The sequence below is a fragment of the Octopus sinensis genome, linkage group LG26 (assembly GCF_006345805.1).
Source record: "Octopus sinensis linkage group LG26, ASM634580v1, whole genome shotgun sequence".
NCBI classification, from domain to species: Eukaryota; Metazoa; Mollusca; class Cephalopoda; order Octopoda; family Octopodidae; genus Octopus; species Octopus sinensis.
In genome coordinates this window covers 24,088,420-24,113,665 of record NC_043022.1, presented here as the reverse complement: position 1 = coordinate 24,113,665, position 25,246 = coordinate 24,088,420, and the positions used below count along the sequence as shown (strand labels likewise).

At 41.4% G+C, this 25,246-nt stretch overlaps 1 protein-coding gene across 4 annotated transcripts in view; it reads left to right on the top strand.

Moving 5' to 3' along the window:
* The window catches only part of LOC115224708 (mucin-12), a 220,130-nt gene that overhangs the window by 172,697 nt on the left and 22,187 nt on the right, over window positions 1-25,246 (top strand). For 3 of the 4 annotated variants that reach the window (XM_036513659.1, XM_036513661.1, XM_029795564.2), the window contains 3 exons: window positions 11,826-11,868; window positions 16,265-18,527; window positions 19,916-20,199. In XM_036513659.1, the coding sequence (XP_036369552.1) occupies window positions 11,826-11,868; window positions 16,265-18,527; window positions 19,916-20,199 (2,590 nt within the window). The remainder of the gene's footprint in view (window positions 1-11,825; window positions 11,869-16,264; window positions 18,528-19,915; window positions 20,200-25,246) is intronic. The other variant, XM_036513660.1, reaches the window with a different exon arrangement.

Here is a 25,246-nt window from a genome sequence, read left to right as displayed (position 1 = left end):
ATCAAATGTGATGCTCATTTATTTCCATTGTTTTTAACTAACCATGAATTATCTCGGGGCTACGAGATTTCAACGGTGTTATTGTTTACTTATAGAATGACATTGTAGGGCAGGTATGAGAGGCTGGACCTGACCAGTTTGAATGCTAAAGGGTTAAATACACCTAAAATGATGGAGGGAGCATGGTTGGAGTGTCTGTAATCGTAGTTCTAGGTCAACGTGTATGTATATAGTCATGAAGGGTTTCTTTTAGCTACCATCTACTAAGTCCACTCTCAAGGTTTTGGTCAACCCAGTGCTATAGTAGAGGACATCGGCCCAAGGTGCTACAAAGTGGTACTGAACCCAGAACCATGTGGTTGGGAAGCAAATTTCTTACCACACTTCCACTGCATGCCACCACTGCCACCACACCTACCTATACACTGGTCAATGCTTTTCTGCTGCTCTTGCCCATACTGTTGTTTACAATCCACTACTACCACAACATTTACCCGCACTGTTGTTGTCTACAACCCACCACTACTGTTGCTTTTGCTTATGCTTTAGTTGTTTGCTACCACAATGTAGTATAGGCTGTTGCCCTTACCCCAGTATTACTGCTGTCCCACTGACATTGTTTATTGCTATGACATATATATATCTTGCCTGCTACTACTACTACTACTACTACCACTGCTACAACTACTACAGTTACTATTACTACTTCAACTACCACTACATGTACTTCTACTTCACCTAGTACCAGTGTTGCTGCTGTAACTACTACTACTACCACTGCTACTACTACTACTACTACTAAACTACTACTACTACCACTGCTACTACTACTACAGTTACTATTACTACTTCAACTACCACTACATGTACTTCTACTTCACCTAGTACCGGTGTTGCTGCTACTACTACTACTACTACTTCTACCACTGCTACTAGTTTTGCTGTTTCTTGGACAGACAGACAGACACCCCACACCTCATTATCTGGCAATGGAATCTACTATTTAGATAACATTTCTTGCATCTCTGCAAGTTGATGGTGCTGCCATCTCCAATGTATTTAAATCTGTATACTACCACCATAACCACCACCGCCTTCACCAACACCACCACTTCACCTCCCGCCACTACCTCCATCAAAGCCATTCCTACTCTTACTACTACCACCATCACCATCATTGCCCACTGGCACCATTATCTTTCTAACCATTTACGTTTCTCATCGGCTGACATTTCCAGTTATCAGAAACATGTCAAAGAAAGATGCCTTTTGAGCAAACAGATTACCATTCTGTACATAGTTTCTAATTTCTGAAAGAGTCTTTCCACCCAGGCACCCAGCTATTGCTGTAATTTAAAAGGATATATATATATGTGTGTGTGTGTGTATATATATATGTATATATATATGTGTATATATATGTATATATGTATGTGTGTATATATATATGTGTGTGTATATATATATATATATGTGTGTGTATATATATATGTATATATATATACGTGTGTATATATATATATATACGTGTGTATATATATATACGTGTGTATATATATATACGTGTGTATATATATACATGTATATATATATGTGTATATATATATGTATATATATATATGTGCATATATATATGTATATATATATATCCATCATGGTATCAACCAGACTATCAGATGTTCTTATACACCACTGGTTGCAATGTGCTTCGTATCGTTGTAGCTTTCAAATGCTGCTGCCCCCCAACCCACCCCACCCCGCCAACTAGGCAACAGGCGAACATTCCCCCACTGATGGGAAGGCTATTCCATCACAAGGTTATTTTTACCAGCTGAGTGGACTAAAGCAGCATGAAGTGTTTTGCTCAAGAAACCATGATTGTACGTGCACCTTCTCACAGAAACATACACACACATGATCCATTGCTATTGCTAGCTACATCCCCTTCAGTATCACTGATAGTTCTCAGGCGGTGGTATTGTTTTCAGTTGTGTTTGTTTGTTTGTCTGTGGACAAGATATCTCATGACCACTGGATGGATTCAGATGAAACTTTCAGAGATATTTGGCCTCATGACTAGCATAAACTGATTCGATTTCGGGATTGATATTTTAAAAATCATCTCTGGTTAATCATTGAGAGGACGTTGGTGTTGCCTTGGCAGAAATTTATGCTCTCTGAGTGCCCTCTCTCTCTTTACTCTTTTACTTGTTTCAGTCATTTGACTGCCGCCATGGTGGAGCACCGTCTTTAGTCGAGCAAATATCGACTCCAGGACTTATTCTTTGTAAGCCTAGTACTTGTTCTATCAGCCTCTTTTGCCGAACCACTAAGTTACAGGGACATAACACACCAGCATCAGTTGTCAAGCAATGTTGGTGGGGGGACAAACACAGACACACACACACACACATACATATATATATGTGTGTGTGTTATATATATATATGTGTGTGTATATATATATGTATATATATATGTGTATATATATACGTGTGTATATATATATATACGTGTGTATATATATATACGTGTGTATATATATATACATGTATATATATATATGTGTATATATATATGTATATATATATATGTGCATATATATATGTATATATATATATATCCATCATGGTATCAACCAGACTATCAGATGTTCTTATACACCACTGGTTGCAATGTGCTTCGTATCGTTGTAGCTTTCAAATGCTGCTGCCCCCCAACCCACCCCACCCCGCCAACTAGGCAAACAGGCGAACATTCCCCCACTGATGGGAAGGCTATTCCATCACAAGGTTATTTTTACCAGCTGAGTGGACTAAAGCAGCATGAAGTGTTTTGCTCAAGAACACCATGATTGTACGTGCACCTTCTCACAGAAACATACACACACATGATCCATTGCTATTGCTAGCTACATCCCCTTCAGTATCACTGATAGTTCTCAGGCGGTGGTATTGTTTTCAGTTGTGTTTGTTTGTTTGTCTGTGGACAAGATATCTCATGGACCACTGGATGGATTCAGATGAAACTTTCAGAGATATTTGGCCTCATGACTAGCATAAACTGATTCGATTTCGGGATTGATATTTTAAAAATCATCTCTGGTTAATCATTGAGAGGACGTTGGTGTTGCCTTGGCAGAAATTTATGCTCTCTGAGTGCCCTCTCTCTCTTTACTCTTTTACTTGTTTCAGTCATTTGACTGCCGCCATGGTGGAGCACCGTCTTTAGTCGAGCAAATATCGACTCCAGGACTTATTCTTTGTAAGCCTAGTACTTGTTCTATCAGCCTCTTTTGCCGAACCACTAAGTTACAGGGACATAAACACACCAGCATCAGTTGTCAAGCAATGTTGGTGGGGGGACAAACACAGACACACACACACACACATACATATATATATGTGTGTGTGTATATATATATATATATAAACGACAAGCTTCTTTCAATTTCCGCCTACCAAATCCACTCACAAGGCTTTGGTCGGCCCGAGGCTATAGTAGAAGACACTTGCCCAATGTGCCACGCAGTGGGACTGAACCCGGAACCATGTGGTTGGTAAGCAAGCTACTTACCAGACGGTCACTCCTATGCCCTTGTTATTATTGTTGTTTTCTTTATTCAACTTCTAATGCTGGAGATATTATATTGTCATCTGTTTACTACCACTGTAAACAGCTGAGGTATCAACCCTTATTTTTCAAGCAGTGCTGTTTTCTGCAAGTGCTCCACCCATACTGCCAACCCCTATTTGTTCAGTGTACTTTCAAAGATCTTTATTTGCTATTCTTAAGGCTCCAATTATTGGTATTACTACCACCTTTCCCAGTGACCACAACTGCTTAACCTCCCAAGCTAACCTTTTATATCTATTGCCTTATTTTTTCTTCTTTATCACTTATCTTCTTGTCAGCTGGACGTGCTATATCTATGATCCAGTTCTGTTGTCACTCCTTAGATGACATATGCCATACCTAGTATTGTCTTTCAGTCTACGCTGTTAACTCGTTACTGCCCATGTGCTTACTCCTGCGTGGCACCTTGGGCAAGTGTCTTCTACTATAGCTTCGGGCTGACCAAAGCCTTGTGAGTGGATTTGGTAGACAGGAACTGAAAGAAGCCCGTCGTATATATGTATATGCCGGTGGCACATAAAAAGCACCCACTACACTCACGGAGTGGTTGGCATTAGGAAGGGCAACAAGCTGTAGAAACACTGCCAGATCAGACTGGAGCCTGGTGCAGTCTCCTGGCTTCCCAGACCCCGGTCGAACCGTCCAACCCATGCTAGCATGGAAAACGGACGTTAAACGATGATGATGATGAATCACTATCACCATCATCATTATTATTATTATTATTATTATTAGATTATTGTTGTGTGATCAACTTTGCCATCATTCATCTTATCTGAAGAGTTATCATCAATGAAATCAACCTCAGTCCTTGACTGAAAATGGATATGTGGTTTAACTGCCATCACTCAGTTTATTCCCCTTTTCTGTCTTGTACATCTGTTTTACAGATTACATCTGCTGCATCAGTTTACATCTGTTTAATGTGTTAAACTTAAGTGCTGTGTGACTGTTTTTCTGTTTAACTCTCCTGACACCAACCTGCCTGAGACTGCATTCAGCTCTCTGATACAGACTTCCTGTTTTAAAGGGATTCAATTTAAAACCGTCCATCAAAATTTCTTTTTAATTCATATTCCAAATACCAACTTAATACAGCTGGGGTTTTTTTTTGCCTTTTACTTGTTTTACTCATTAGACTGCGACCATGCTGGGGCACCACCTTGTGGAATTTCTCGTTAAATGAATCAACTTTAATGCTTCTTTCCTTTTGTTTTTTTTTAAAGTCTGGTACCTACTCTATTGGTCTCGTTTGCTGATCCACTAAGTTACGGGGACTTAAATACACTAATACCAGTTGCCAAGCAGTGGGCAGGAACACATACACACATGCAGCGTGTTAATGATTCTGCCAGCTCACTGCCTTAAATTGTGCATCTTACTCGCATGATAACTGAACTCATATACATGCTTCAGCATGTATGTAGGAGTGGCTGTGTGGTAAGTAGCTTGCTTACGAACCACATGGTTCCGGGTTCAGTCCCACTGCATGGCACCTTGGGTAAGTGTCTTCTACTATAGCTTTGGGCCGACCAAAGCCTTGTGAGTAGATTTGGTAGACGGAAACTGAAAGAAGCCCATCATATATATATATATATATATATATATATATATATATGTGTGTATGTATATGTTTGTGTGTGTTTGTGTCTCTGTGTTTGTCCCCCCAACATCGCTTGACAACCGATGCTGGTGTGTTTACGTCCCCGTAACTTAGCGGTTCAGCAAAAGAGACCAATAGAATAAGTACTAGGCTTACAAAGAATAAGTCCTGGGGTTGATTTGCTCGACTAAAAGGCGGTGCTCCAGCATGACCACAGTCAAATGACTGAAACAAGTAAAAGAGTAAGAGTATGTCTACTGTTCCCCAACTTCCACTTAAGTAACTTCTAGTAGTAGTTGTAGTAGCAGTGACTGTTTCTGATTTAGACACAAGGCCAGGAATTTTGAGGGCAGGGATTAACCATCAACCCCTCTCACAATATTTCCTCTAACAACATTTCCTATTAACCTAGAGGTACCAGATTCAACTGCTATATGAACTGTTAAAAGAAGCACCCATTGAAGCATACAAGGGAACCTATATCTGATTGCTCGACTTGTTAGAAATAGCAACCAAATTTCCCTCCAATCATATCCTGCCACTGTATTTTTAATGAATAGATTGTGTTTCATTCCATTTTCAATGTAATTAGCTTTTGGAAGGATTCAGGAAACCATTTGTAACATTATAAGTCGGCCAAATGAGATTTTAATCACAATCAAATTTAATATAATTTAAATACAAATACTTTAGTACTGGTCGTTTCAAGCTGGTTGGTAGAAAGAACTACATTAGCTCTTGTCATATATAACCCTAAAAAGAGACCGGATGGTCATAATTGGAATGGTTGTTATCAAAACAACTCTAAATGATAATTCACTTAAAGCTTATCAACAACCACTAACATGTATGGGTATTTGCTTGTGAGAGTTCATTTTCAGTATAACCTTTCATCATCTGACACAAGATCTCCTCCTCTAGTGCTCCTACCTGTCTCTGCCTCTTTGTCTCTCTATCACACTCTAACCTTTCATTATCTGATGCAAGATCCCTTCCTCCAATGCCTTCTCTCCCCTCAAAATTCCTTGTCTTGCAAGTTACTTGGTGACCCTGCCAGTGCTTGCCCCACTTAAAAAGCATCCAATCCACACTGTAAAGTAGTTAGTTGGCATTTGGAAGGGCATCTAACTTCAAAAACGATATTATCAGTGCTGGTGTCAAGTAAGAAGCACTGAGTCCACTCTGCAGAGTGGATGATCTTAGAAATGGCATTCAGCTGTAAAAACCCTGCCAAAACAGACACAGTAGCCAGGAGTAGTCTTCTACTTGGCTGGTTCCTGTCAAACCATCCAACCCAAGCCAGCATGGAAGGGGAAAGTTAAATGATGATGATGATGTGTGTCCTTTTTTTCCAATAGAAATTCTTCTCCAAAGCCTCCCCCTCTTCTTCATGTTCTTGGGTTTAAACCTAACCTAGGTGAACTTTGCCCTTCATATCTTCAGTTTCTGTGTATGGCTCTTCTTAGAAGGTCCTACAGGTTTATCGGCATCTTGTTTGTATCTTTCATGTTATAAAAACGGAGATAGTGTTGATTTTCTTCAGTTACTCTGTGTAAGTGTCTATGCATGTGTAACAATCTCTCTCTCTTTCTGCATATATATATATATATATATATATATATTTTTGTTCATGTGCTTAATGTCTGAAGTCCAAAACCTGAGTTTTACTGCACATACCCACACCACAGTAAAGGTACCATAGAACAACAGTATATGGATTACACTATTACAGGAATTGAATCAAACAGAGAACTTCTACATGGGGTTCATTTGACCTGCTGAACATTGCAGTCAAAGATCCCTGAAATTGTTATCTTACCATCTTAAAGCATGAAGAACACACAAATTAATGTAGTTTTAATTTGGTGAGGGGAGAAAGTTGTGGCACCCAGAGCATGGCAAGGCCTACATAGACTGATGGGTGAAGGAAAAACTGTTAACATTGATGTAGGGCATGGCTGTGTTGTGAGAAGTTTGCTTTCTAACCACATGGTCCCAGGTTCAGTCCCACTGTATGACACCTTGAGCAGGTGTCTTCTTTCTATAGTCTCGTGCCAATCTACTCACAAGGCTTTGGTAGACAGCTTTCTTCCTTATGTTAGTGAGTAGCTCATTTCTTTCAAAATTACTGTAAACAGAATTAGCTCGATTCGTGTGATATCAGGCATTTCAGGATCGGCTGATTGATAGCCTTGTGTGGTACTAGGTCTTAGAAACAGCTAGGAGATAAGCTATTTCTCTGGTATAGTATTTTTCTTCTTACCCCCACCCCCCGCCATCCCAGGCTGGATAATTTATTCAAACGCATACAACAAAGTAGACCACAATGGCATTTGCAGGATGATAGGTTAACAATCTAGGCGAGCTGGCAGAAACGTTAGCACGCCGGGCGAAATGCGTAGCCGTATTTCGTCTGCCGTTACGTTCTGGGTTCAAATTCCATCGAGGTCAACTTTGCCTTTCATCCTTTCGGGGGTCGATAAATTAAGTACCAGTTACGCACTGGGGTCGATGTTATCGACTTAATCCGTTTGTCTGTCCTTGTTTGTCCCCTCTGTGTTTAGCCCCTTGTGGTTAGTAAAGAAATAGGTATTTCATTTGCTGCTATGTTCTGAGTTCAAATTCTGCCAAGGTCGACTTTGCTTTTCATCCTTTCGGGGTCGATAAATTAAGTACCAGTTACGCACTGGGGTTGATGTTATCGACTTAATCCGTTTGTCTGTCCTTGTTTGTCCCCTCTGTGTTTAGCCCCTTGTGGGTAGTAAAGAAATAGATAGGTTAACAATCTTATGTACACATAGTGTAAGGGAGACAGGGAGAGGGCAAATGGTCATTGATATAGCCACAAGAATATTATTATAGCTGTTAATGAGCAGAGAGTAATTTCCATTATTTTCTTTCTAGAAAATAAGTATAATATTATAATGTATGTACACATAGACACAGGCATTGCTGTGTGGTAAGAAGTTTGCTGTCCAACCACATGGTTCCAGGTTCAGTTCCCACATCATGGCACCTTGGACAAATGTCTTCTACTATAGCCTTGTTCTAAGAAAAGCCTTCTTAGTAAATTTGGTTGACAGAGACTGAAAGAAACACACCATATGTATGTGAAGCCTGGCATGTTTGTGTGTGTGTATTTTGTATCTTTTACTTGTTTCAGTCATTAGACTGTGGCCATGCTGGGGCACTGCCTCAAAGAATCGACCCCAGTACTTATTTTTCTTAAACTTGGTACTTATTCTATTGGTCTCTTTTGCCAAACTACTAAGTTATGGGGACATGTATATATATATATATATATATATATATATAGATAGATAGATAGATAGATCGTTAGCCACTACGCATATTTTTTTCTCTCCTTGTTTTTTCTGTGGCCCTTTCTGTAGAAGTGCATAGGCTCGAAACGTAAAAGACTTTTTCTGTTCCTGAGCCTTATACTAATACATCTATTTGTTTTGTACACCACGTGTCTTCGTCTTTTGTTTTTTACGTAAACTCAACTATATTTATATATGTGTGTGTGTTTGTGTCTGTGCACCCCTGCCACTTGACAACAACTGATATTGATTTGTTGACATCCCTATAACTAAGCAGTTTTAGAGACCAATAGAAAGTATCAGGCTTAAAAACAATTACAGAGATCAATTTGTTATGACTAAACCCTTCAAGCCGGTGCCCCAGCATGGCCGCACTCTAAGCCTGAAACAAATAAGCAATAAAAGATATACCTTAGCCCTGTGTGTGTGTGTGTTTGGGATTAGCCCCTGTGTAATGATAACTGTGTTTAGGATTAACACTGCCTAGTAACAACCCTTCTCTCCTCTTCCCAACGGTCAGTGATAATAATATCTGCATTCGTGTGATAATGTAATTTCAGGATTACGATATGTAATAAAAAGGAGAGGTGGAGTGGGTTCGGCGAGCAGGACCATGTGGCTCGTTAAGAGTTATGGCTGGGTATGAGTTAATTATCAATAAATGTAATGCAATGACTAATGCGATTAATGAGTTTCGATCCCAGTTCCCTTCTCCTCCACTCCCATCTCCCTTCTCCTTTCACACTAACCTCGTTTCTATCAATCTCTTTGCTCTCTCTCTATCCCTTTCTGTCTCTTGTTCTCTCTCTCCCTCCCTCATCTCTCTTCCCTCTCTCTCCCTTCCTCTCTCTCTCATCTCTCTTCCCTCCCTCTCTCTCTCTTTCTCATCTCTCCTTCCCTCTCTCTCTCATCTCTCCCCCCCCTCTCTCCCTCTCTCCCCCCAGTGTTTACATAGCTTCAAAACCTTTCCTATTTCTTCAAATGTGCCAGTGGTCATTACTATCGTTTCAGCAGAAATTATTATTTTCGTATCACGGATAACATGCTAATTAATCAATAGCTCTGTCACTAAGCTAATCGTTAATTAGCACAGACCAATCACGGCAACTTGGGAGAAGATCAATCGATAATTAGAACATATCTTCAGCAAATTTCATTGCATTTCACTTCATCTTCTTCTCTGACAGAGTACCATTCTCTCTCTCTCTCTCTACTTTCCTCTCTGTCTCTTTTTCTCCCTTTTCTCTTCCTTTCTCTGTCTGTGTCCTATTTGTCTGATTCTCTCTCTCTCTCTCTCTCTCTCTCCTATGTGTCTTCTTCACCCTCTCCGCTTCCCTTGCTCTCTCTGTTTCTCTCTCTCCCCATGCCTGCAGGTTTGTGTAACTATCTGTACATGTGCTTCTGTGTGTGTATATATGTATGTGTGTGTGTGTGGCAGTTGAAAAACAAAGCTTCCACCGGGGTGAGGTTTTCATAGAGAAAAATTTCGTCTTGGTTACTGGTCCATTCACTTTCTCGTTCCCAACCACCTCCACCAGACCCATACAATGTGAAAGTGAGAGAGACCTATTAATTAGTTGATTACATTATGACTATACAGCCTACTTTCACTGTTTGTTTCCTTTGACAACAATTTGCTCCATTTATTCATTCTAACATCTCTGTTATATATGAATGTATATGTTTGTATACAACTCTGTGTGTGTCTGTATATGTGTTGTTTTCTTACTTATCAGATATTTCAAGCAGTTGTCCAACCAATTGTCCACATAGTTCTTGCAATAATTGTCCTTATATCCCTAGCATCATCATCATTATTTAACGTCCGCTTTCCATGCTAGCATGGGTTGGACGATTTGACTGAGGGCTGGCGAACCAGATGGCTGCACCAGGCTCCAATCTTGATCTGGCAGAGTTTCTACAGCTCGATACCCTTCCTGACACCAACCACTCCGAGAGTGTAGTGGGTGCTTTTTACGTGCCACCTGCACGGGGGCCAGTCAGGCGGTACTGGCAATGACCTCGCTCGAATCTTTTTACTCGTGCCAGTGAAGCGATGTTAGAGCAGTTGTCCATGTCTCTAGCAGCTGTCCTCATGTCTCTCGCAATTTGTCCACATATTTCTGACAATTTGAAACTCTTTTAATAGTTGTTAAGAGATGAGTTTGATTGCAGATCTGACCCAAACACATGCAACAGTGCCGATCCTGTTAAAGACAACCAAGGGTCGGTTGACAACCTGGTAGAGGATTAATTCCACAATCCAAGAACAGTAATTGTCCCTTCAGTAGGCTTCAGCACAGTTTCTGTGAACCACATGTCGCTTACAAGTTACTTACCAAAGTCACCACATGGTTTGGACTTGAACCTGACACCATCTGAAGCAAACTTCTCAAAATCATACAGCTGTGTCTCTTTGTGTGTATTATTTTGAATGCTTCAGGTAGCAAGTAATCCAGTACAACCTGTTACACAGTCATCAGCAACTAAATCAGGAGACCCACTATGCTTTGCTGGAGAGGAGGGTTGCTAGAAACCCAGCAGGGCAGACCCTAAGCCCCATCAAAAAGATGCATAAACCTATCAGAGGGTCAGTTCCTATCCAGCTGTAGTGCTCAGGAACCTGGAAATACTTGAAATGGTGACTCCTTTGGGAATGATGGATCTTTTGTAAAGGAGTGAATTGGTCACCCTTACCACGGTTATGGGGCCTTGTGTGTATTGCCCTGATCCCTTGTGAATAAATCCAGGGAGACAGATGACAGTGAGAGAGAAAAGCAAATTATGGCAGTTAACTCTTACATAGTTTCAAACAGACTGGGTTTTCCTCGGCTTCCTGCAGCTGAAGAAACCAATGATCTTGGGCCACCCTTGCCATTAAATCTATATTCTTTACAACAAACACACTGATACTGGGAAATGTGCTCCTCCTATGCCTCTAAAAAGTCTCTTTGCACTCTGACAGGTTGTGGTCCCTCATCATAGTTCACCTATTTTAAAATAACATGTGATAACTGTGCCTTTATTATTTCCGAATTAATAATGCCTGCACCACATATTTCTAGCAATTATTCTGAAACAGTTTTTTGCATTTTTGTCAACAGATTTCTTGCAGTTGTCCACACATTTTCTAACTTTTGCTTACATATTTTTAGTAGTTGTCTGTATATTTCTAGCAATCATTTACTTATTTTCTGATTTTTGACTACCTTTTTATGACAGTTTTCTGTATATCTCTAATAATTTTTTTCCTTTCATTTCAGGCGTCGGATGTGGAATCTGATCTATTTACGATAAATCATAAAAGTAAGTTGGCACTAAGACTATATATATGTGTGTGTGTGTCATGTACTGGGGTTGATAGTATTGATTTACTTATTTTTATTATTGCTATTATTGTTATAATTATAATTACTCATTATCATCATCATTGCATATGTTTTGTGATACCCTGGTTTTTTGCATGAAGTGCATTCTCTATCTTCTTTTTCATACATATACCCCTCTTCTTTCTTCTTCATGATTTAATGTCTGGTTTCCATGCTCTCATTCGTTGGATGTTTGATTGGAGCTGGCAAGGCCAATACCCACATCAGGCACCATTGACTGTTCTGGGGTGGTTTCTATTTCTTAATGCCAGCCACTTTACAGAGTGTCCTGGGTACATTTTACATGACGCCAACACTAGTGCTTTTTATGTGGCACTAGTGCTAAAACAAAAAAAAAAGGCTTGTATAGACCCATAGGGTTGGTTTCTGTGGCACATATATTTTCCCCCCTGGACAGGGCGCCAGTCTGTTGCAGGATTACTCATCTTTGCCAACTGAGTGAACTGAAAGCAACGTGAAGTGAAGTATTTTGCTCAAGAACAAACGTATCAACCTGGTCCAGGAATTGAAACCACAACCATACGATTATGAGTTCAGCACCCTAACCACTAAGCCACATGCCTCCTTTATACTCTCTCTCTCTGTTAAAGGTATATCTTTTTGTCGCTTACTTATTTCAGTCATTGAACTGGTGCCATGCTGGAGCACTGGCATGATGAGTTTTAATCAAACAAGTTGCCCCCAATTACTTATATATTAAGCCTAGAATTTATTCTATTAGTCTCTTATGCTGAGCTGCTAAGTTACAGAGACATAAATCAACAGCGAGGGCCACACACACACACACACACACACATGATGTACTTCTTTCAGTTTCCATTTACCATATCCACTCTCAAGGCTTTGGTTTGCTCAGGGCTGTAGTAGAAAACACTTGCCCAAAGGTGCCGTGCAGTGGGATTGAACTCAGAACCATGTGGTTGGAAAGCAAGCTTAACTTTTGGTTTGCCTCTATTCTTCAGTTGCATCATGTCTTCATAACACCCACTGCAGCATCACCACCACCACCTACCCCTACTCTAGCTACCTTTGCTTATCCATTCTACTGGCACCTAACTGTACCATAGCTACCATCCACCACCACCACAACAACATCATCACTACAGCTACTTCCTCCCCCACCACACATTGTCAGCTGTGCAACGTCACATGTCATACAACTGCTCTTTTGTTGTCTATGAAAGCAGATCTAACTACCACCACCACTACCACCACCCACACCTTTACCTGTACCTCCCCACTCATTCGTTGTCTCCCATACATGAAGTGGAAGGTGTGCGGTGGTGAATGAATCAGTGATAATACACACACACACACTGTAATTTGAGAGAAGTTTTCTCTTGGCACTTAACTCCCCTTGTCCTAGGCACAACCACCTACTGTTGGTGACCCTTCTTGTTTTGCAAGTGGGATTGTTGTGAGGTCAGTGTGTGTGTCTTCTTGTTGCCTGACCTAAGGTTATCAGCCTTAAACAGTAACCACTTGCTGCTTGTTTCTATTTTAATTAATTCTATCTTATTACATACACACCCCTGCGCACTCCATGCCTGCCCATCCCACGCCACCTCTTCACTCATCTGTGTACGTGTGTTGTGTATTTTTCCTGCACTTAGCATGATGTAATTTGGCTGAAAAAAAGAAAAGATAAAAAGAAAAAATCTCGAACTGAGTTTATATCTGTGAAAGGGAAAAACTATGATGATATAATAAATATTTGGCCTCTCTTAGAAATTAGATTTCTATCTGCCAAGAAATAGCACTCATACCAATTCCACGTTGAAAGCACCTATATCAGTGACACACATAAAGGAATCATTCCAGTTCCACATAAAAGCGCCAGTACCACATAGATGTACCCGTGTTGGTGCCGCGTAAAAAGTTCCCATGCTGGTGTGCCACATAAAAACACCTGTGCCAGGAGTCACATAAAAAGCACTTATTTCTTTATTGCCCACGAGGGGCTAAACATAGAGGGGACAGACAAAGGGATTAAGTCGATTACATCGACCCCCAGTGCTCAACTGGTACTTTATTTATCGACCCTGAAAGGATGAAAGGCAAAGTCGACCTCAGCGGAATTTGAACTCATAACGTAGCAGCAGACGAAATACCTATTTCTTTACTACCCACAAGGGGACAAACAAAGACAGACAAATGGATTAAGTCGATTATATCGACCCCAGTGCATAACTGGTACTTATTTAATCGACTCCAAAAGGATGAAAGGCGAAGTTGACCTCAGCGGAATTTGAACTCAGAACGTAGCGGCAGACAAAATACCTATTTCTTTACTACCCACAAGGGACTAAACACAGAGGGGACAAACAAAGACAGACAAACGGATTAAGTCGATTACATCGACCCCAGTGCTCAACCGGTATTTTATTTATCGACCCCGAAAGGATGAAAGGCAAAGTCGACCTCGGCGGTATTTGAACTCAGAACGTAACAGCAGACGAAATACTGCAGAGCATTTCGCCCGGCGTGCTAACGTTTCTGCCAGCTCGCCGCCCTTACATAAAAACAGACAAATGGAGCTTGGGGTGGCCCTCTCGTTGGCCAGCTTGGAAAAACAATGTTAAATGATGATGATATTTGGATAGCAGAATTAGTAGAGCATCAGACACGTTGGTGTTCAGTTCTGTATTTTTAAGTTCAAATGCAATGCAGGCTCACTTTTTTATTTTATTATCATTATGAATTCCCTTCTTTTCTTTCCGTCTTTTTTTCTTTTTGCTACTTTTTTTTTTTTTTACTTGCTTGTGTTATTGGACTGCTGTCACAATGGGGTGCTACCTTGAAAAGTTTTCTTCAAATATATTGATCCCATTACTTATTTTTAAAGCCTGTTACTTATTCTGTTGGTCCCTTTTCTGCTAAACCACTAAGTTATAGGGATGTAAACAAACTAGCACTAGTTATCAAGCAGTAGTGGAGAAGAAAGATACTACATATATACATGTGCGTGTGTGAATGGTAGTCTTCTTTCAGTTTTCATCTACCAGACCCTCTCACAAAGCTTTGTTTGTGCCAGGGTTATAGTAGAAGCCACTTACCCATGGTGGCACTGAATCAAGAACCATGTGGTTGGAAAGCAAACTTTCTTCAAGCTCCACCAAGGTCAATTTTGCCTTTCATCCTACATTGTCCAGTGTATCTTTCTTTCCTAAAGATAGTAGGGTACAAATTGAAGGAGATTTGGTTGTTTTTAGCAGGTCAAATGGCTATATAAAGGCTGCCTTAATTGACTATTTGTTTGAAGTGGTGATGATGATGATGATATGCTGTTATTAATAATACTATTTATAATATGTAGAAAGCCCCAAATTTTAGGGGAGGAAGCCCCTCAATTACATTGACCCCAGTGCTCAGTTAGTACTTATTTCATTGCTCCCAAAGGGATGAAAGGCAGTCGACCTCAGCAGTATTTAAACTCAGAAGATATATATATATATATAATATATATATATATATATATATATCACGGTGACTGACCAGGCTTTCAGATGTTGCTACACATCGCTGGTCACAATGTGCTTCGCATTGTTTTAGCATTCAAATGATGCCACCCTGCTGGCTAATCGAGCAGGCCAACAGAAGAAAGAGTGAGAGAAAGTCGTGGCGAAAGAGTACAGCAGGGATCGCCACCACCCCCTGCCAGAGCCTCGTGGAGCTTTAGGTGTTTTTGCTCAATAAACACTCACAACGCCCGGTCTGGGAATCGAAACCGCTATCCTACAACCGCGAGTCCGCTGCCCTGACAACTAGGCCATTGTGCCTCCAACACATATATATATATATATTAAAAGGCGACAAGCTGGCAGAAATGTTAGCATGCCGGGCGAAATGCTTAGCTGTATTTCGTCTGCCGCTATGTTCTGGGTTCAAATTCCGCTGAGGTTGACTTTGCCTTTCATCCTTTCGGGGTTGATAAATTAAGTACCAGTTACGCACTGGGGTTGATGTAATCGACTTAATCTGTTTGTCTGTCCCTGTTTGTCCCCTCTGTGTTTAGCCCCTTGTGGGTAATAAAGAAATATATATAAAGCGCCCGTGCGGTGCCATGTAAAAGCACCCAGCACATTCTGTAAAGGGTTGGCGTTAGGAAGGGCATCCAGCTGTAGAAACCATACCAAGTTAGACTAGAGTCTGGTGCAGCTCCCCATCTTGCCAGCTCTGATCAAACTGCCCAACCCAATCCAGCAGCATGATGATGATGATGATGATGATGAAATGCACTAAGTGTTTTGACTGGTATGCTTACCACCTTATGATGTTATTAATGACAATGTGTTTTTTTTATATTTTTGCAGGAAACTGTAACCTTGCCACTACCACAACTACAACAACTACTACTACTACTACTACAACAATCACCACCATATGTGGGGTTATCAGTACCTGCAGTAGCAGTTGTAGTAGCAACAGTAACCGCGTTAGCGGCAACTGCGTGACTGCAGTGCCAGCTACAACTACCAATACTTTCAGCACACGCAGCCCGTTGACCGCTGGTAATCCCGCCACCAGCATCACTGCCACGCCCACTGTAGCTGTCATCGCCCACGCAACCAACTCACCAACAACTCTAACAAGCAGCTCTGCGATTGCTGCAAGTCCCGGCACGACTTCTAACTCTCCCAGTTGCAGTGTATCTGCCTCGGTCTCTACACCTCAGCCACATAACGCCAGCAACTCTAACAACAACAACAGCAACAATAACAACAACACAAACACATTTCCCACCACAGCTCTTCCACCGACTTTTCCCCACCCGACATTCTCGTCCTCGGCCTCATCTGGCACCGTTGCTCACAACTCTCTGCCCAACCATTCCCAGCCACACAACTTAGCACACAGTACAATACAACAACAACAGCAGCAACAACAACAACAACACAACTCGTTGCCACACAGCTCACTGCCTCACAACTCCCTGTCACACAACTCACAGCCATACAACACACAGCCTCACAACAACCCACAACACAACACACAGCCTCACAGCAACCAAGCACATACCACACAACTCCACAACACACAACATCACAGCAACCAACCACACAACACACAACCTCACATAACACAGTCCCATAACACACTACCCCACAACACACAGCCCCACAACACACAGTCACACAACACACAGCCACATAACACACCATCTCACAACACACAGTCACACAACACACTCTCACATAACTCTCACAACTCCTTGCCACACAACTCTCTGCCTCATTATTCCAACCCACACTCAACTCACTATACAATCCCACACTCCACTCATGCCCACTTAACCCACTCTTTCTCGAACCTTTCAAATTCAGCTCTTTCACACTCGGGACCCACCCACTCTGGTCCATCACACTCAGGGTCCTCTCATTCAGGGTCCTCTCACTCCGGTCCTTCTCACTCAGGACCGTCTCACTCTGGTCCATCACACTCAGGACCTTCCCACTCGGGTCCTTCTCACTCAGGGTCCTCCCACTCTGGTCCTTCTCACTCGGGACCCTCCCACTCTGGTCCCTCACACTCGGGACCCACGCATTCTGGTCCATCACATTCGGGACCAACCCACTCCGGTCCTTCTCACCCAGGACCCACCCACTCTGGTCCGTCACACTCAGGATCCTCCCTCTCTGGTCTACCACACTCGGGGCCCACCCACTCTGCTCTGCCACACTCGGGACCCACCCACTCTGCTCTGCCACACTCGGCACCCACGCACTCGGGACCCTCCCACTCTGGTCCATCACATTCAGGACCTTCTCATTCAGGTCCATCGCATTCGGGACCTTCCCACACCGGTCCATTACACTCTGGCTCCTCTCACTCTGGCTCCTCCCACTCTGGCTCATCTCATTCGGGGCTATCTCAGTCGGGCTCTTCCCATTCTGGCCCTTCCTACGTAGGAACTTCTCATTCAGGCCCGTCTCACTCGGGGCCATCTCATTCGGGCTCATCTCATTCAGGCCCATCACACTCGGGCCCGTCTCATTCAGGCACATCTCACTCGAGCTCGTCGCACCCGGGCTCAACTCACTTGGGTCCATCTCACTCAACACTTCACATAACTACTACCCATTCAACTTCTCATTCATCCCACTCCCACTCTGTTCACTCAAGTCACACTCACCCTCATTCTGCCCACCCACACTCCGTGCATCCTCTTTCTAATTCTCTTAGTTCTTATCCTAGTTCCTCTTTGACCCACCACACCTCCAACCTTGCTCACCCTAGCAACACTCCGCCCTTGCCATCACTGTCAGTCAATGGGCCAACACCTCCAACTCCGCCATCAAAGCCTCCTCTACCACCTCCACCTCCCCTTCCTCCAGCCCCCTCAGTTATCTTGTCTCCTTCTCCCCATCTGAAGAGTCCCTCCCCCCAGTCAAAAGCTGCTTCATCAATTCAACAGCAACCGCCGCCACCACCACCACCAGTGCCGCCTATAGTTCGTGAAGCCCCAAAACGAACGCCGCCCTCTCCCAGAGCACTTCCACGCCGAGACGATCCTGTCCTCACAAAAGAGAAAGAAACGTTGCCGTACATTTCCAAGAGCTCTGTCGGATGGACTAGGTAAGGATCCAGTTTCCCTTGTCTTCTCTGTCTCGTATCATGAGTTTCCATTATTCTACACATCTCCCACCTAAGTATTCCAAATCATGTGTCCAACTCATGGAAAGCGGACGTTAACTCTGCTCTGCCACACTCGGCACCCACGCACTCGGGACCCTCCCACTCTGGTCCATCACATTCAGGACCTTCTCATTCAGGTCCATCGCATTCGGGACCTTCCCACACGGTCCATTACACTCTGGCTCCTCTCACTCTGGCTCCTCCCACTCTGGCTCATCTCATTCGGGGCTATCTCAGTCGGGCTCTTCCCATTCTGGCCCTTCCTACGTAGGAACTTCTCATTCAGGCCCGTCTCACTCGGGGCCATCTCATTCGGGCTCATCTCATTCAGGCCCATCACACTCGGGCCCGTCTTATTCAGGTACATTGAGAAAGGAAGCTAACTACTGTACCATGTAGCTCAGTACACTTTAGCTGCGTGTCTCGTTGATGCTGGCCTATCACACTCCAGCCTCTCTTGCTCAGGTGCATCTCGCTCGAGCTGCCATGCTCAACTCATTTGGATCCGTTGACATGAGAAATAGTTACATGCCGTGTAATTCCTTTTCATGTCAATTTTGGATGGGGCGTGTGTGTAGATGTCTTTTCTCATAGCCTCTAGTTTGACTCAAGCCTGAGATGGAAACTATGTGGAAGCCCATAAGACGGATTGTACTTGTAATTCTAAGACCTGGACTGGTTGCACAGTAAGTGACAGCCTAAAATATGTAAAAACGAACATCCGCAGGAGTGGCTGTGTGGTAAGTAGCTTGCTTACTAACCACATGGTTACGGGTTCAGTCCCACTGCGTGGCACCTTGGGCAAGTGTCTTCTACTATAGCCTCGGGCCGACCAAAGCCTTGTGAGTGGATTTGGTAGACGGAAACTGAAAGAAACCCATCATATATATGTATATATATATATGTGTGTGTGTTTGTGTTTCTCCCCATAGCATTGCTTGACAACCGATGCTGGTGTGTTTATGTCCCCGTCACTTAGCGGTTCGGCAAAAGAGACCGATAGAATAAGTACTGGGCTTACAAAGAATAAGTCCCGGGGTCGAGTTGCTCGACCAAAGGCGGTGCTCCAGCATGGCTGCAGTCAAATGACTGAAACAAGTAAAAGAGTAAAAGAGAGTGAATGCAAAATCGTTATCATAAATCTATAGAGTGAAACCTGAACTTCAATCTGTGTGAACTTAGTTACATAAAGATTTATTCCAAATTATTTTAGCCCCACCCTAACATGTGTGTATATGTATGTAATGTTTTTTTTGTTTGTTTGGTTTTTTTTTGCTGTAAATATATGGAGAAACCTTGTTCTAAATCTCGTGTTTCGTCTCTTTCAGTCCAACGGCTGCACAGTTATACTCCTCCCCGATTCCGATTGCGGCTGGTAACTTACACCTCCCATTGAACTCGCTGCATACGCATCCGGCATCATTCTCTCATCACCCGGCTGCCCCGCCGCCGCCGCCAACTCTCCACCCACACCACTCTACCACGGCACACCCCGCCACTCACAGTATGTTTGCATCTCCTCTACCTCCACCACCAACTCTAACCTCTACTGCCTTGCAAGTCCCGGCCAATGTGCAGAGCCATTTTGCAGATTCTATGTCTTTCCAAGCAAGTAAGTACCACTTTAATTTTCCCAGCTGTTTCTATTCTGCCTTCTGGCTTTTTCTGTCGATTACACATTACACCCCCACAGCCAGCGACTCTATTAAGTAATCAATTAATCTAATAAACAATTACATACTTGACGTGGGTAATCAAAGCATTTTACATTCAGCCCAGTTGGTTCTCAGTCATCTTCAGAAATAGCCTAGATGAAGTGTGTTCTCTGCTCAAGTTGCCACTTTAAACCCTTCAGCATCAGATTCATCTATCAAACCTAATACTTATTAATTAACATTGTTTTGAATTAATCACACCGTTATCTTGTAGCTTTGATATTTTCAGTGACGCGGTTACTCTTTCCTCCCTTTACTTGTTTCAGTCATTTGACTGCGGCCATGCTGAAGCACCGCCTTTAATCGCAAGCAACTCGACCCCAGGACTTATTCTTTTGTAAACTCAGTACTTATTCTATCGGTCTCTTTTGCCGAACCGCTAAGTAACGGGGACATAAACACACCAGCATTGGTTGTCAAGCAATGCTAGGGGGACACACACACACGCATATATATATATATATACGATGGGCTTCTTTCAGTTTCCATCTACCAAATCCACTCACAAGGCTTTGGTCGGCCCGAGGCTATAGTAGAAGACACTTGCCTAAGGTGTCACACAGTGGGACTGAACCCAGAACCATGTGGCTGGTAAACAAGCTACTTACCACACAGCCACTCCTGCGCCTTGTTGTTTATTTTTAAGATGACATTATTGTGTAGGCGCGAGAAACCATTTCTGGCCAGTTTGGACATCAAGCATGTAGAATATTTGGGCCAGTTTAAGTGCTGAAGGGTTAAATCTTAATAGAAAGAAATCTGATTTTTTTTTTCATCTTGTGACAATAATTATATTATTCTGCTTCTACTACACATCAAATATTGTTATTAGTTCTGTGAATCTTGCTGCAAAGTGAAGGTAAATGAAACTAAGTAGGTCCACACACACACACATCCACGGTATGTTGCTGGTCCACCCAATCTGTCCTGGTTGTTTTAACCACCGAATCTTGTTTTGGAGGCAATACAGTGTGTACATATATATATATATATATATATATATATACACACACACACACACACACACACACATATATATGAGAATAACACTTTTTGGATTTGTCCCTTTCAGCAAAGGCTTTAAGATTTTTATTTTTTTTTTGTAATTTCGTCTAATTTCTTTTTGTGTGTTTATTTTCATTTCGTTGCTTATTTGCGGAGCAGTTTCAAATTTTTATAATATGACAAACTCTGCAAAAAAAAAAACTGCGGTTGTTGATCTGGCCATCGTCTAGCGCATTTCAAAACTGAAGTGATTCCATTTCACTTTCCGCAGAATGAATGAAATTATAAAAGGAAAATGGAATTTGCAGCCATAAGAAACCCACCCGCCCACTTACCCCTTCAATTACATAAAAAAAATAAATAAATAAAATGAAAAAAATATAGAAATGCAACAGTATGAGAAAATTGTTTAAGTATCTGATGTCTCATTAGAAACTTGTTTATTCATTAATGCTTAGATTTCTTTACAGTTTTTTTTGTTTGTTTTTATAAGTTCAATGAACTTTTTTTATTAAATTCAGAAAACTTTTTTTTTTGTTTTCTATTTATTGTTTCCGTTGACTCATAACACGCAGAATAATTCCTGTACACTCAGTAAAGGATCTCAGTAAAAGCTATAGAGATAAGTGAGGGGTTATTTTTATTATCAGCACTTAATAAGTCCTTGTTGGTTCCTGATATAGTTTGTATTTGAGTGGCTTGCATAAAACATATCTACAGATGAGCTGAGATGTTAAGATTTACAGACTTCTGCCATTATTATTAACCTTGACTTAAGAGATGTAGAGATTTTGAAAAAAAAAAAAATTTCTCCTTTATTTTTTTACATCTGTATTATATTTCAAGTGGATTTGATCTCTTATCTTCATCATTAGTCTTGCTTCGTTCCTGTTATCCATACTAGGAAAAATATATGTATATTGAGTCCGAGTGATTGACTGAAAATACTCAGCATGCTAGACATGCTTGTCTGACCATTATATTTCCAGAAGTATGAAACTAATAGTGGCTCACATTTAAATCTTGTGTATATTAAATTACACACAGACACACATTTTCTTGTTTTGGTCATTGGATTGCAGTCATGTTGGGCACGAACTTCCTGGCCATGCAGGGCCTTTGAGCATATACCTGTGTCAACAAACTCAAAATGAAAGAGCAGAATGGGGACAACTCTCCCATCACAACCTCATTTAGTCTCAGTTTAGAAATAAAGTTCCTAATTTGAAGAATCTAGCTTGGTATTATGTACATAAGCTTTCACTAGCTCAACTGATGACAGTTGGAAAGCAAATTAATTGAAATTTAGTGTAAATGTAAATAGGAGTTTAACCTGCATCCAGTAGTGGGTCCTGGTTCAGGATTTCCGGGAGTTTGAGAAGTGCAGAACCTCCTCTAAGCCACTGTTGTTCCTGAGTCTGTTCTCAGACACAGAGTAGCAGCACCTGTCAGGGTCCCAGCAATGGGTTAACTAGCGTGTTACTACCGAAGCCAAGGTACATTGAAATCATAAGATGGAGTGAGGTGGATGTGAACTATTTTGGCAGATGAACTTGTTGACTCAGTGGCAAATATCATTAGATGCTGAGTGGTTGTTGAACAGACGATGAATTGTCAATGGCTAGGATCAACCAGTTCACTTAGTGAACCACTGCTGTTATCTGTAGTTGTGGTGTGCACAAATGTGATATTTCTGTTAGCGAAAGACCAATGTGACTAAAAACCAAGCCTGATACTCGTACCACATCATTCATTTGGTGTTTCTGGTGTGAGAATACGACCGTACGTGAGGAGTTTGGTGACATATTTCTCCTCTTGTACAACAGCGCACGGCCACATCCCAACATAACATAACATTAAGTAATGTTATATAAGCCATATTACATGTTTGTATGCCGTGCCAGAGTAGATGAATAAAGGACTCCAAAAACCGTTCTACTTTTATAAAGAGAAGATAGATTTTATTCACACTGGCGTGAAATAAGTAGAGAGACAGACCGCGCTTAGATGCTAACCAATCAGATCAGTGGACACAACAAGGTTAAACTAGCCAAAGATGTTTGTAATCTCAAACGAGATGATTCCTAATGTTTTTCTCAAACAGTGAAGATAGCAATATTGCTACACTGGTATGGAAGAATTGCATTGGTCCGGGAAGTTGCCCGACCAGATGATGAAATAAATTGCAAAAAACATGTTTAGTCTCCAAAGACGATGATGGTAACGACAATAATTATGATTTCATATTGGTTCTTGAGGTGAAGGTGTCTTCTAGATGGTCTATGGTGGGGCTTGAGCCTACAAAGGGTGCTCCTTCAGAATTGTTCAGCCCACTAGAAATTGCAGTCACAGTCAAATCTCCCTTAAATTGTCCCTTACCATCTATTAAAAACAAAATGAGAAAGACACTCTTTAAATCGGTGGTTCTCAACCAGTTTTTTATCTATGGACCCTTTTGATTTTTCTTCCACTCAAGTGGACCCCCCCCCCCATCCTCTACAGACATTCAGTGTTTAAAAAATCCCAGTATATTTTTATAATTAAATATTATTAGTAATTGTATAAAAAAGAATTATTAAAATATTTTATGCATTGTAGAAATATAACAAATTTACTGCGCCTAATTCTTAACAACAAAATCTTATATGGACCCCAGTTGAGATCCTCTACTATAAATAATACTGGAACTCCTAGTTGCTAGTAAAAAAAGATTGGATGGTAATGGCTGAACCACTCATGGGTCTGATCAATTAGACAACATATGGTAATTGATCAAGAATGTACAAACACACACACACACCACTGCAAATGTTGTTCTACCAATCACTGACTGAACTTAACACCGTTCTGTTATTTGTCAAGACAAACAGGTCAATGCTACTATCACTGAGTAATCAGTTAATCCTTTTGCTACGAACCTGCCCTGAAACTGCCTTTGGTGCAATGTTGCAAATTTCCTGCTTTAAATTTATCTGATTTAAATTTTCCATCAAAATTTCACAGTAATTTTATGTTCTAAATTTGTTGAAACAAAGGCTGTGTATTTCACCAGAAATATGATAACGAAAGTGATAGTAAGAGACAGACCAAACTACGGTTGTCTTAATTCTGTTGGCTTGCAGTCGGTCAATAGAAAGTATCGGAGCTGTCCATTATCGAGACATGGTCCAGTTGTCAGTGTTCCCTCACCATATCACCAACCATCCCTCACTCTCGAATTCAAAACTGCCAGCTGGCACACAATCAAAGATCTGTTATCAGTTTTCCCCGAAGTGCTACATCGCTGCTATATAAACACTCCGCAGTTGCACAAGGCTGCTGCGTGTAACTGTTAACGTGTAAATCGGCTCAGATCATTTTACGTTCCAGTAAATTTACATGACCATCGATAAATCGCTGTTTATACAGAAATCCTAACAGAATCCATTCTTCCATATAAATTGGCCCCCCCCTTTTTTTTTCTTTTTTTTTTGGCCTTTCCTCACTTGCACCTGTTTTTAATTTATTAAGTTGCTGAATATATCTATAAATGGCCTTTTAAACTATCTCATACGTTCCGTCTTGCTTCCTTGTTAACGATTCAAGAAGCAGAATGATATCACATTCAAACAATTGTATTTTTCTTTGTTGTTCCACACACACACACACACACACACACACAGTCTCTACTCCACAAGAAAAATGTGGGAGAAAAAAAACCCTAAAATGAAGTCAAATTGTTTCCTTAACCCTTATGATTGTTCTTACATAGTTGATACTTATTTCTGGTATCCATAACAATGAGCTGCCAATTAAGAAACACACACACACACACACACAAGCATTCTGGCTGGAATGAAGCGAGGAACTATGTAACAATCACTCAGTTTGAACCCGCAGTCAATAGATTGCAAGTCAGTTACAAAATACCAAACCACATGAGTGGTGATTAAAAAAAAA